General features: G+C 43.2%; 1 protein-coding gene across 3 annotated transcripts in view; it reads right to left on the bottom strand.

Moving 5' to 3' along the window:
- UNC5B (unc-5 netrin receptor B) overlaps nt 1-12377 on the bottom strand; it is a 163007-nt gene extending 150630 nt beyond the window's left edge. For all 3 annotated transcript variants that reach the window (XM_083146298.1, XM_083146299.1, XM_083146301.1), the window contains exon 1: nt 11768-12377. In XM_083146298.1, the coding sequence (XP_083002424.1) occupies nt 11768-11858 (91 nt within the window). In that variant the 5' untranslated portion in view covers nt 11859-12377. The remainder of the gene's footprint in view (nt 1-11767) is intronic.
- Between the last annotated feature and the right edge of the window lie 832 nt (nt 12378-13209).

Below are 13209 nucleotides of genomic sequence, written 5' to 3'. Positions count from 1 at the left end.
AGGGACAGTAATTGCTAAGGATCATGGTATAAAACATCCATCACCAGAACAGTAGAAGTCATGTGATGTCAAAACAAAGGACAAAACACACATACCTGCATAGGCCAGATCTGGTGCAGGCACTTTACTGAACACTGCAGAAAGAGTTCGATCAAGGGCACTTAATGGAGAATGCATGAAACCTGTTGTGGTTTTAATAATGTATTTGTGATCCCTTTTGGCAGGGAGGGGAATAAAATGGGATTACATCAGGTTAGGTCACTGGGTCTAACTGTAGATCTAATAACAGTGCAGTGTTCCACCACCTCATAAAACACTTCATCACTCCGTACCCTGCCATCCGTCACTTAGCAATGCTGCACACAACCCCAGAGAGGCAAGTAAAGGTTTTCCATTTCACACTGCAGTCATAGTTCCAAGCATTTCTTCACTTCTTCCGCGCCGAAAAATCCCCTTACACTCTTACACGGAAAAAGAGTGCGTGTATAGCGATTATATAGAGAGGTACAGCGCCAAATAATGCGTAATTCATCTTATAGTGAATGTTATTCCTTTGAAGCCAATATACATTATACAGTTACCTGTATGTAACCGCATCATACTACAAAGTCTAGCAAACACAGGAGACACACATCTATACACATAAACATTATTATATTATTGGACAAGAAGTTCGAGAGAGGATTCTGAGGCGCACAATGCTGCTGCAACAGTTTTACCATCTTTTGCCATAGTTGCATCTGCGTTTAATGCGAATGCTAATAAAATCCCTTCCCCTGGTGTACAAGGACTGGTATTTAGCCACAAGAGTCCCGCTTGAGCAACTTCACATTGCATGGCCATACTACTGTAGGTGCACAATCTCCCTCAAAGTATTGCCTCTGATGTGAGCAACTGAGTTTCCTACCAGTTATGACGCATCCTTGACACCAATCAACCGCTTTGTGTTTGAATAGCCGCCTCCCACTTACAGCCCAGTAACCAATGTATCTAGAACCTAATTGTGTTGTCTGCATGTTAGAGCTGTCCATTAGGTTTGGTACATAATTGGGACATATATCGGACTATCAATTCAGCCCATTGCTGACGATCTTGAACCAGAATACCGAATAAGTATTGTGAATTTGTGTTACGCTCCATTCTTAGCATTTATCAAGTAATAAAGGGTGGGGGCAGTATAAACGGTGTGTGAGGTGTCTAATATTAGATACAAGAAGGGGGGTGAACTAGCCTGCAAGTAATAGAGTGAATGGAGATAAAGTACCAGCCAGTCAGCTCCTAAATTCCATATTACAGTCCGTGTTTGAAAAATGACAGTTATTGTCTTATCGGTTGGCAGTTTCTCTGTCTCCGAGGTTTAGTACATCATGTAAATCTCAGGGATCTGCCTAATATACCATTACAGCGTGTTATGTGCGTCAGCCGATGTACTGAATAAATCATATCCTTATATAAATTTAACATACAGGACAGATGCACCAAGCTTCAAAAAGTGATAAAATGGAGAGTGATAAACAATCAATCAGCTCCTGCCTAACGTTTTTCAAACAGAGTCTGGGACATGGCAGGTAGGAGCTGATTGGCTGTTTATCACTCTCCATTTTATCACTTTCTGAAGCTTTTGAAACATTTAGGGAATACCAACATTTCCCTGAGAAAGTGCATCCTAACATCTAAATGGAGATCAGACAACATAAGAAAATGGTGCAGTCTTACGAATCCCCTCTAGTATACCTGGTAATGAGGTGATAATGTAAAACTTTCATTAACTCTGGACCGTGACCAATCTCACTAGCCCTGCAGGTAATCCCTCAGAACTGCTGGCAGCATCATTCTCATATTCACTGTATTAGCACATAATTACTGTAGGTTATATAAATCTGCAGAGAAACCTTCTATGTCCAAGGAGCCTGTATAATAAAAGTACAAGAGCTGGTTCTGGTTATGTCCGCGCTGCATGTAAAATTTCTGTTACACAGAGTTAGGGATCGTGTGCAATGGCGACAACATAAGAGACCGGACATAATTCACACGGCTAGGCCCGAATCCAGAGTAGCAACAATCATATATAACTTTCAGAAGTATTATTTAGAAACATTCAGAAAATGTATTACACGTGTTCTGCTTGCTACTATTCAGTAATATATCTAATAGAGAAAGGAGAATAAGGTTTGCATATTGAAGAGATCTGATCTCGGTGGGACTGGGCGATGGCTGCTGTCTGGCAGAAGATGCACATTTTATAGTTACTGCTGAGCTGTACAGAACAGGGCATGCCAACTCCACTTGTGGAAATGTGATGATGCTGGAAAGGACCTTCACTTGCTTCCTCGCATAGCACTAAATTTCCATCACTTGATAGGTTACAAATCTATACATTAATTACACGAGGCCAACCAGCAAGACTGACTGTCTCTATACTAGGATGTCCTGCCTGCAAAACCACATACCATGCACTGTAGGAAGTTTCTGTGCCACAAGAAAACCATGGTCACTTTTCTGCCTTCATTAATGAGAATAATTCAACACAAACAAGAGAACCAAATTATCGGCCCCATTTAGCAAACTTCAATGATACATTTAAATGAATCATTTTGTGATAAAATTTGTTGTGTACGATAAATGATGCTCCAGCAAATCAGCTCTCACATTTCCAACACATGACAGTTAGGAGAGGATTGGGTGGAACACCATGTATCAAATGCATTCACCTTTCAAATACAACAAGTTGCCAGTAAAATGGCCGCAGCGGCACTTCCCCTGAGACTTGCGCACACGCATTAGATGCTTGCACAGCATTCGAGTCTAGTAGCGCTCACTCAGTCCGATGTAACGGTGTTCTACTTGATTCTGTCTTTTCCTCCTTATCAAATCCTTTTTCCAATCTGGTCTTTTCTGGCTTATCAACATTAACCTTTTGCAGTCCAAGCTTGAATGTTAATGTTCTTATTTTAAACTGGGCTCACCGTTGGATCTGCTACTAGCGCTAGGGCTGTTGAGCCCAAGTAGATTTTGGACCTAAAAGGGTTAACAAACTCAGGCCCTTCTCCGCAATGAAAGCTAAGAAAACTCTACTCCTAATCATTTCTAACCTAGATTACAGAAATCTACTCCTCTCTGCATTAAAGCCATGTACACAAAGGGCGATTCGCTCAGGCGATTTGGACTATATAGTGAAAATCACCTAGTTTACTACACCAAGGAATAACCTAGGTTGGACCCAGGTCATCGTTGGTGTAAAAAGGGGCCAACCCAGGTCCAGTAACACTGGTCTACCCAGGTCCAGACCAGGGTTGAACACTGGTTGGACCTGGGTCGTGGGCAGTGTAAATGGTCCCAACCCAGGTTGGGACATCCGGGTAGTGCTGAAAGGATACCAGAAGTGCTGGACGCCTTTCCACATTGCGCTGCAGTGTCAGAAGACAGCAGCTAGGAAGGATACGGGCAGTGCACACAGAATCATTTATATATTTTTTTTTGGGGGGGGGGGGGGGGCGCACATGGGTGATGCTGCACTTTAATACCGCTGTGTATGCTTGAGCACTGAATAAAACTTTTTGGAAAATATTTTACTAAATAAACAAACCAACATTTTTCAATGCTAACTTGTCATATTTTAATTTTTATTTTAAAGCATTGAGGGAAAAGTTGGATGGCAGTTTATCAGTCCTAAAATGGACATTTTTAATGTCATCCATAGGGAAAAGCAGTGCTGACCCAGGTTCAGTGTAAACTACGCCTCTGCTGCTATCTTCCTTCTGTTTATGACCGTAGCATCAACTCCTCCCTGACCAGGGCTTTAATTAGGGGTGAATGAGCAGTTCCAATGCACAGAGAGCAAGGTGCTGGGGGCATCCTAAGGATGCTCTGGGCATTGTTCTTTCATCCGGTGCCTGGCAGACCTGCCCCCTCCGTATGATGTCATGTGCTCAAGGGGCATGGAGGACAAAGGCCACCGCAATTCCCCGTTGAGGTGCTGCCTTCCACTTTTGCATTCAAGATTCTCCAGGATCACTTCTAACCTTTGGAATGACTTTCATCAAGCCTCCCAACACATCCAAAAGAACTTACTCCCCATTTTCCTAACTCAGACAGTCCAAACCTTGGTCCTCAATGCACAGTAACCACCCAGCTTTTAGCGATATCCATGCTTTAGCACAGGTGACTTACTGGTAGTTTGCCTTGAGACCAATATATGTTTTATCTGTGCTCTACTCCACTTTGCCCTCTAATCCATATTTGTCCTCCCATATTCCCTATAAACTGTAAGCTTCTGTGAGCCAGGCCCTCTCTGTTGATCTTCTGCACAGTACATAACCAATGTAGTTCTGAATATCTTTTAAATAGTTTGTATTAATCTGTACTTGCTACATAACACAAGCTGGCCATACATTCCGATAATATCAGGCACGAACGCATGATGTTGACGTGTCCTGCGGTTGATTGATCGTGCAGTGTTTTGGTGAGATGCGCGGTCCCGTGGGTCGACAGGTCGCTCAACTGATTGCACGTAAGTCGGGATGGCTTTCGGTCACATGCAGATTTTATAGCTCATACGACCTGCCTATGATCTGCATCGTATGCAGGTCATTCTAATGTATGGCCAAGGAACACACTCAAAAAAAGTAAATAAATCCAACGTTGCTATAGGATAAAATATTGAAAGCAATTCAGCTAAATCTGTAATCACTTAAATTCTTTAAATTGAATTTGTATAAACAAAAGTTGTCCCTTTGGAGCGATTTTGAGCCAACTGTAAGTTAATCAGGAAATAGTATTAAGACAATATCGGTTTCCCTTCCTGACCTGCTCTAATCATCCGTTTTCCAGGTCAGGAGGTGGCTGCTTAAAGCTTGCTTACAAGTGCAGTGCATGCTGTACAGTAGTCTTCCTGCCAATGGTGCAGCGAGGCTACATCATGTTTGCAATTATATTAATGAAAGAGGCTCATAGAAACTTGATATCAATATTTACACTTGAATACATACTTCGGATGGTTTACTCTACCAGACAAAGAGAACTTAATGTCCTGAAAACAAATGCAATTTCTATTAGCGATTTAAGTGATCTCGTCATTCCTCACATTTTATTTTTTTGCTTTGAATTATACCATACACAATATAATCCTTCATTTAGGCACTTCCATGCACAGAATATAAAAGTTAATGTTTTGTGTCAGAAGAGCCATATTTATAATTCACAGAAGGCAGACTGAATTCCAAAGCTGTATTGCTAGCAATAAGAACCCGTGTAACGCATTTATTTAAAAAAATAAATAAAAATTAATAAAATTATAAAATAATGGAGTACTGGTCCTAAATTTTGTAGGAAGCCATCACAAAAATATAACCTTTTTTTTTTTCCAAATTACAAAGGGTATAACACACTAACAGGAAAGGCTGCTGGCTCATGGAAGTTACTATCAAACACAATTATCTTCCACAGCTCACAAAACGCAGCATCGTCATTTTGAGTAATGTATAAACCTACATTAATTTCCCCTAATGTAACATTATTGAATCATCAATTCGACATGCCACTGATCTTCCAAGAATAATGCATAGCTGTCGTTCCCTGTGACACCGCATGTTGTAAATAATTACCTTTACATAAACAGTTTTACAAAGCTCCTAGTTCTGACACATCTAGATTTGTCAAATAAGCCTGTGTAAACTAAATATTAGTCACAGAGCTGTAAATATTCTTCAGCACGGTCCAATCAACACATTTTTTATGACAAATGACTTTGTATAAATATTCCCTGTCAAATAGATACTTTGTACATGATGGTTTTAAAACACACACACCATAGTGATAACTGGTTGGAGCAGTGGTTGGCATTACATGCTAACATCAATGAAGTCATGATGTGTGCAGAGTTTGTATGTTCTCATAATGAGGATTGCATAGGTTTACTCCAGGTGCTCTGCTTCTTCCACACACCAAAATCACACTGGTAAGTAAACTGTCTGCAGAATGTGGTCCTGTGTGTCTTACATAGAAACATAGAATTTGACGGCAGATAAGAACCACTTAGCCCATCTAGTCTGCCCCTTTTTTAAACATTTTACCTCAAACCATATTTGATCCTTATTTCTATGTAAGGATATCAATATGCCTATACCAAGCATGTTTAAATTGTACTACTGTATTTGCCTCTACCACCTCTGATGGGAGGCTATTCCACTTATCTACTACTCTTTCTGTGAAGTAATTCTTCCTCAAATTCCCCTGAATCATCCTCCCTCTAGTTTCAGTGCATGTCCTCATGTTCTGTTGCTCTTCTTCCTGTGAAGAAGGTCTCCTACCCTTGATATATTTGAAAGTTTCTATCATGACCTCCCCCCCCCCCCCCCCCTTTCCCTCCTCTGCTCTAAACTATACATTTTAAGATCTTTTAGCCTTTCCTGGTAAGTTTTGTCTTCATGATAAGGAATGTAGATTGTAATACCCACTGAAGTAGGGATGGAGGCGAATGTTCTGTACAACGTGGTGTAGTATGTGTGTACTATAGAACAGTAAATAGTGCCTTAACTTTTGTAGCAGTGTTTACCAAAACATACACACACACACAATGGAGTCAGCCATGTTTGGGGCACAAGCATCCTACCAATTGACTAAGGGCGGGATGTATTAAACATTGCCGCCCCTTGCCACGCCCCTGCCGTGATGCTAGCACATATATACTAACAAATGCGGTGCAGTGACTAAGGCCCCCTGCGATACCTGTGATGTGATGTGGGTCTCCATCACCTCCTGGGCTCTGCGGCGGTACCCGGCGTCTTCTCCTCCCCCCTGCAGCTGGAAGTACATCCCTGGCTGTGACATGCTGCTGGGGGTGGAGGAGCAGCATGGAATACGGGGAGGGGGGTAGGAGTCTGCGGCGGACGGTGATAGAAGCCCATAGGCTTCTATAGGGTATCACCACCCAAAGTTGGCGATACCCTGCCCTGCGATGACGCCGTGGCTGGGTATTAGTACATTCGAAAATGCAGTAAAACAGGGGTTTTACAGCATTTTCGTCTTAATATTTCCCAGCCTAACAACCTATAACTATACTGAGACAGTGAGCATTTCGCCTTGCGTATGGAAGACAGGTTCCCTTTAGTTAAATTGATCTACTACATTTCAAAACCTTTCACCTTTATAAAATACGAAGGCTCCAAAACCAGCTGTCACTGCAGGCAGTCTAAAAATATCCTATAAGAGCACAAGTCAGTAGAGGTGCGAAATCAATGTGCTATTACTGAAAATGGAATTTCTTATAGATTTAAATTTTACAGAACGCAAAAGAAATTACATTAACAACTTTTTTTCCTTGTCTGATCTGTCACTAAATGCAGTAAGCTTTTTCTATTATTTAACAATACGAGGAACAAGCAAAGTGAGAAAATGACTTAATTGAACAACATAAACTGGATAGACTGACCAGATATCACAATACACAGTAACCTGCAAATAGGTCTGTGCTCAGTGGCACAAACATGAATTGCTACAATATACAATATCAGAGCTGGTACGGCCCCAGCTTTCTATGCGGCCTGCAATTAATGGCATATTTCACTTTTTGGTGCTTGATGGTGGCAGCTAATGCCAACTCCAAACAAATTGTGATTATAGATTACAGGGTTCCAGATTTTGGAGGTAGATTTCTCAATTAAACATAGTTTCTTGTAACACTTTTTAACATCCGCTAAAACCAGGGTTATTGCCATGAAAACCTGGGTCGAGGCTCAATGGAAAAGGGTTAATCCGGAGCCAGTGACTCGGAAGTCCAACCTGACTAGGTTGCAGAGATGGTCTCAGGAAGGACCTGGATTAATGGGCAGAGTAAAAGAGTAAACTGGGTCAACCGACCTGGCTTCCGTTTTACACCATGGGGAGATTCATGGCGGGGGGCACTGCAGTCTGCCATTGTCACACATCTGGGGGCAGGGCCAGTGGCTTTTGCTGTAGCAAAGAACAATAATGTTATTTATGCTGCTCTGTTTTTATAGTTTAATGTGAGATCCCACAAACACAATATTATGTGCCAAAGCTAGCACTAGTGTTTTATGTTGAGACTACATCTAGACGCGCACCCCGGGTATTTGCCGTATGTCTGTCTCTAGTCACCCTGCCGGCTGACTACATCTAGACGGCCAGATACACCGTTCTTCAGAGCGGTTTGCCGGACTTAACTTTTTACGTGGCACTACAAGTACCTGTGCAGCAGGGGTGTTAACCATCATGCAATGACAGTCGAGAGAGTGACTACATGGGCATTCCAGCTTTGGCATTATAGTCGCAAGAACGGCCAGCATATCAATCGAACGTGCGTACACATTGCACTTTTGTTCCGATATGGGCCCGTCTGGTCGGATGAATATTAAACAGCACTGAACCTTCGTTCTACCAAGTATGGATGTACAAGACCGTTTATGGATCGTACAGAGGGAGTCGGGACAGCGTACACACCTATACAATCGAACGGCGGTTCGTCCCAGAATGGAAGATTGGCCCGACAATTGTATATATATGTGTACTCAGCTTTACTCTGTGTAGAGCAGTGGTGTCCAACTCATGGCCCTCCAGCTGTTGTGGAACATTACGTATATAAAATCTGTGGTAGGACATGCTGGGACATGTAGTTCCACAACAGCTGGAGGGCCATGAGTTGGACACCACTGGTGTAGAGTACAGTAGTCACAGAGACCCACACATAAATTGACTGCTGTATTCAGCCAATTTGCTTAGAGCTTGCCTCTGCCTCTTATAGTCCCCCCTATCCCATCTACCACATCAGATAACATAATGGAAACTCTGTCCGGATGATGATCTCCATCAGCTGCGGAGACACTGCCCAAGCAATAGCTACTCACAGACCTTTGAAACCTAATTGTTCTCTCAGGCTTAACAACCACATTAACCCCCAGTCAATGCACCATGACAGTCACAAGGAGTCACAATAATTATGTCCACATTCCTACAAAGATCTGAACAGTAGGAAACAAACTTATTATCTTGCACATCATACAATGGGTGTGACAAAGATCACTGCCTCAGCAGATAACCATCCATCGTAAACAACCCCTTGTTCTTGTGAGATTTCCATCACAGCAAGACTCATTTGTGAATGCTAATCTCTACAGTACTATCAGTCACTGCTTAATTGTGTGGAGTCTGCTGTTCATAGGATAGGCCGCTAAGTTACTCATTAGTTATGACAACACAACCAATAACTGACAGGTTAATATTAAACATCAGAAAAAGAAAAAATAAATATATTGAGAAATGGGGCAACTAATAACTATTTTCACCACTAATATTTACAAGGACTTGTGAAAGCACAACTACACAAACATACACGAAAGAGAAGATTGCATTTTTATCCAGGTAGATGCATTACATATGTTATTACTAATGGTCACAAATTACAGACTGTTTCTGTGTCACATTTTCATTTTGGTACATCTAAAGTTTGCAGGTTTTTGGATCAATAGTGACAAGTCTCTATACTAAATGTGATTGCTGTAATTAAGATATATAGAACTCTATTCCAGAACTTTGGTTCTCAAAGTGCTAAACAGTCCAGGTTTTCTCAACGTGCATTACACGCAGCATGGTGTCTGTCGAAATTGTGTACAACGTAAATGACTAATACCTCTTTCAGACATACATGAAAATCCCAGGTTTTTTTCACATGAACGCGCATCAACCCGGGACTAGCGTATGCCATAAAGGGTCTACCCGGGACTTCACTCCCGGATCCCAAGCACTTGCAATTGACCCGGGTCTCCAAAATCCCGGGATTGAACCCGGAAGTGACATCCCGGGTAGTATGTCTGAAAGGGGTATAAGTGGCCCAATCGAGTGAGTGTGTATAAATAAAAAAAAATGCAGTAATCCATGGAATATATTGGCAATGAAGATCCGAAGCCCAGATATTTGCTTGTGTGCCCAAGATACAACTTGTTAAAACAGTAACAAAAACACACAAACTCCTGTGCATTTACTTTATATATGGAAGACAAGAAATTACGCTGTTTAGCATCGTTTGGGGTTATTATCTGGTGCTATCCAGCTCCTGAATGACCAGGCACTAACAAACTATAGATACAGGGGAACAACAGTGTCAGGAGACTGCAAAGCGAATAACATACTGTAGGTTGTTTGCAGTATGGTTTTGCTTTTCTAATGAACTTAACAGAAAGAGGATAAGGCAATGCACGAATAAGGCACATTATTAATATTCTATTTTCATTCACTATGAGAGCTGCAGTATAATAATTGTCCTACTAAGATCATAGTTGTTAGGCCCTGTTATGAAAGACAATATAAACAATGCTTTATACCCAGGATCATTATGCATTACTATGTACAGATTTCCCTTCTACTTTACGCCAGAAATAATTGGACTGTAGAACACATCACAATCTGGATACACGATTCTTGTCAATCATTTGCACTTTATGAAAATGCTGCAGGATTACCGGTGCAGAGTCTCAGCGAGTTTCTCAGACCTTTAGTAAACAGTATGCACACAATAACTTTATGTGGGACCCATTACCTATTTGCTTACATATGCAAACATCCAATTTGGCATGCACAAAAGCAGGTCTGGTGACCTGCCATTCAAGAACAGTGCATGCAAAATATTGGTACTTTGGCTAACAAAGGACATCCTAATCCATCATTCCAGGCAATGGTCTGATACACAGGAGATATACTGTTTGCTGTGCTACCTATCTTACCTACTCTTATGGCTAACCTGTCTATCTTCACTGCGATCAGGGCTGTACCACAGTGATACCCCATGGGCTTAAAGACACATGTCGGGCCAGGTGGATAGACAGGCCTGACACTTCAGCATACCCACAGTGGGATCCTGATCATCTCTTCTTTCCACATGACCAAACAGCGCCGAACACTGCAGGAACCAGCAACGTGAAGGGCAAATGGCATAATTAGTTCAATTACTGTTTTCCCACCACACATCAACTTTATTCAGCCAGACATACAAAATGACCTGTAAATAGTATCTCCACAGTGAGGGGGTTTGTGAATTAGGGAGAACAGAATCACACCTAAAAACAGGCACATGTGCTGAAAAACAACACTTTTCACTTAGATTTTCTGGGACTATTGCCAGCTCCATTCCTAAAACACATTCAGATAACAAATAACCCTTCCAACGCAGGAGTCTACATGCAGCACTGTCTATAATGCACATGGAAGTTCTGATGAAGCCAGAATCAGACACCTGGATCCCCAGTGCTACCATCTCTTCCACCTCCCTGCATATTTATATATGCACACTTTATATTGTTTTATGAAGTACACAAACTTCTATTCCTCTCTCCGTGGTCCTTGCAGCCACCAGTAGATGCTGACACTATGCACCAATGTATATCTGCGTGCTGGGAGGAAAGGGATTGCTGTGAGGCTTCTGTGCAGATATAGCAATGATACAAGGGCTTTCTGCGGGCAATCAGCTGTTTATAATGGCACATCAAGGTAAGACATAATAAAATCCTGTATTATAATAAAAAATGAATATTGCTTACCCAGATGAAACAGAACTACCTAGCACTAACACAAGACAGGATATGCTTTGCAATGCCAGTGTATGCCCATTCTGGGGGAGGCAAATTCAATGGAACTAGACAATTTAATAATATGTAGGAAATGTTACCATCCCATTCCCTACGTGCATGGACGGTCATGGGGCACAGGGAAGGGGGTGGTCATGTGGCACAGTGATGGGGATGAGGCACAGGTTAGTTACCTGCCAAGGAGCACCCGAAGTTGCAGCTGAGCAGCAGAGCCAGAAGTGTCAGAGCGGGCGCTGCAGCGCCAGGAACCCGGAGAGAAGTCATCGCTCCCCGGCCACACTCCAGGGTATCTCCCCCAAAGTCTTCTCATGCACAGAAGGAGCGCTCCGATCCCTCTCCCCCCCTCCCCGGCTTCTGCCCGCCTGCCACAGCTGGGCTACGCCGTGCTGTCCGGTGCCCGAGGATGGCGTACAGTCCAGTCACTCTCTGCACAGATCCACTTCCAAGGAGTTTCCAGCCGCCGGAGACAGTGAGCGGAGACACCGTGCATGGGACTGCGGGGATGGAGCCCCGGTTTCTGCTTGCAGTCCCGGGTTGTTGCCCTGCAGGGAGGAGGAGGCGGCAGCTAGCGGGCAGCGTGCATCTCCCCAACAGCGCCCAGCACTGCCAGCCAGGCTGTCCCGCAAACACCGGCAAAGGGACCCTTCAGGGGGGACCGCGACGCTGCTACTCTCGCTTTCACTCTGGCAGGGAAGTGTTCAGGCAGCAGCTGAGAGCAGAGGTGGGGCCAAGGCAAGGGGGAGGGAATGTGGGATGCAATGGTACCTAGCAGCAGCAGCAGCACACCTCTCCCCCAGGCTGCACACAAGTGCACAGCCCTATCTTACAGACACAACTAAGTACACTGTAGTAGGCAGGCACATTATTCTGCATCATAGTACTCTGCTGCGCCCACACCCCCTGCCCTACACCCTTTACCTGTGCAACGACGCACTCTCTATACAATGTTTTACTAAAATAGACTTTTTTTTTTAGATATATGCCCCAAACCTGCCCTCTTATTTGAGCAGCTGCACATCTAGCACACTACTGTATATAATGGCTGTGCTCTGTAATACTCCCAGAGGATGCATTGGTCTAATGGGAGATCTCTCTGTAACCAGTGACAGTCACTACTACACTACTGACACAGTGTCTGTCTCACACCCAGGTGCCATGGGCTCCAAGCATCGTCTCCCCCATGCACTGCTCACCCGATCTTCATAGAACAGCACATTTACTACCTATAGTCCAACTGCTGTGGAACTACAAGTTCCAGGATGACCAGCCATCCTCTACTTAAACTTGTAGTTCCCCCAGCAGTTGGGGTAGCCACCTGTAAGCTGGATCCTGCCAATGACTGACAGCTCTCCTCACTAGCACACACATTTAGCTCATTAGCAATCAGCCAATATTGTATTTAAACCCCAGCCCCGCAGTCTTGAAACACCTAAAGCATTTTAATGAGTGTCCTGTCCCCAACCTCCACTGACACATGTGCCCCTCTCCCCAGTACACACATTGCTAAGTGCATGACTGCTATTGATTTGTAAATTATACTCATAACTGCCACCAGCATACAGCTCCTATGCCAGCAATCAATAGGTGCTTTATGCTGGTGATCAACGTGATAGCT

Source organism: Crinia signifera, chromosome 6 (assembly GCF_055691185.1).
Source record: "Crinia signifera chromosome 6, ASM5569118v1, whole genome shotgun sequence".
NCBI lineage: Eukaryota > Metazoa > Chordata > Amphibia > Anura > Myobatrachidae > Crinia > Crinia signifera.
This window is presented reverse-complemented; position numbering and strand designations above follow the sequence as displayed.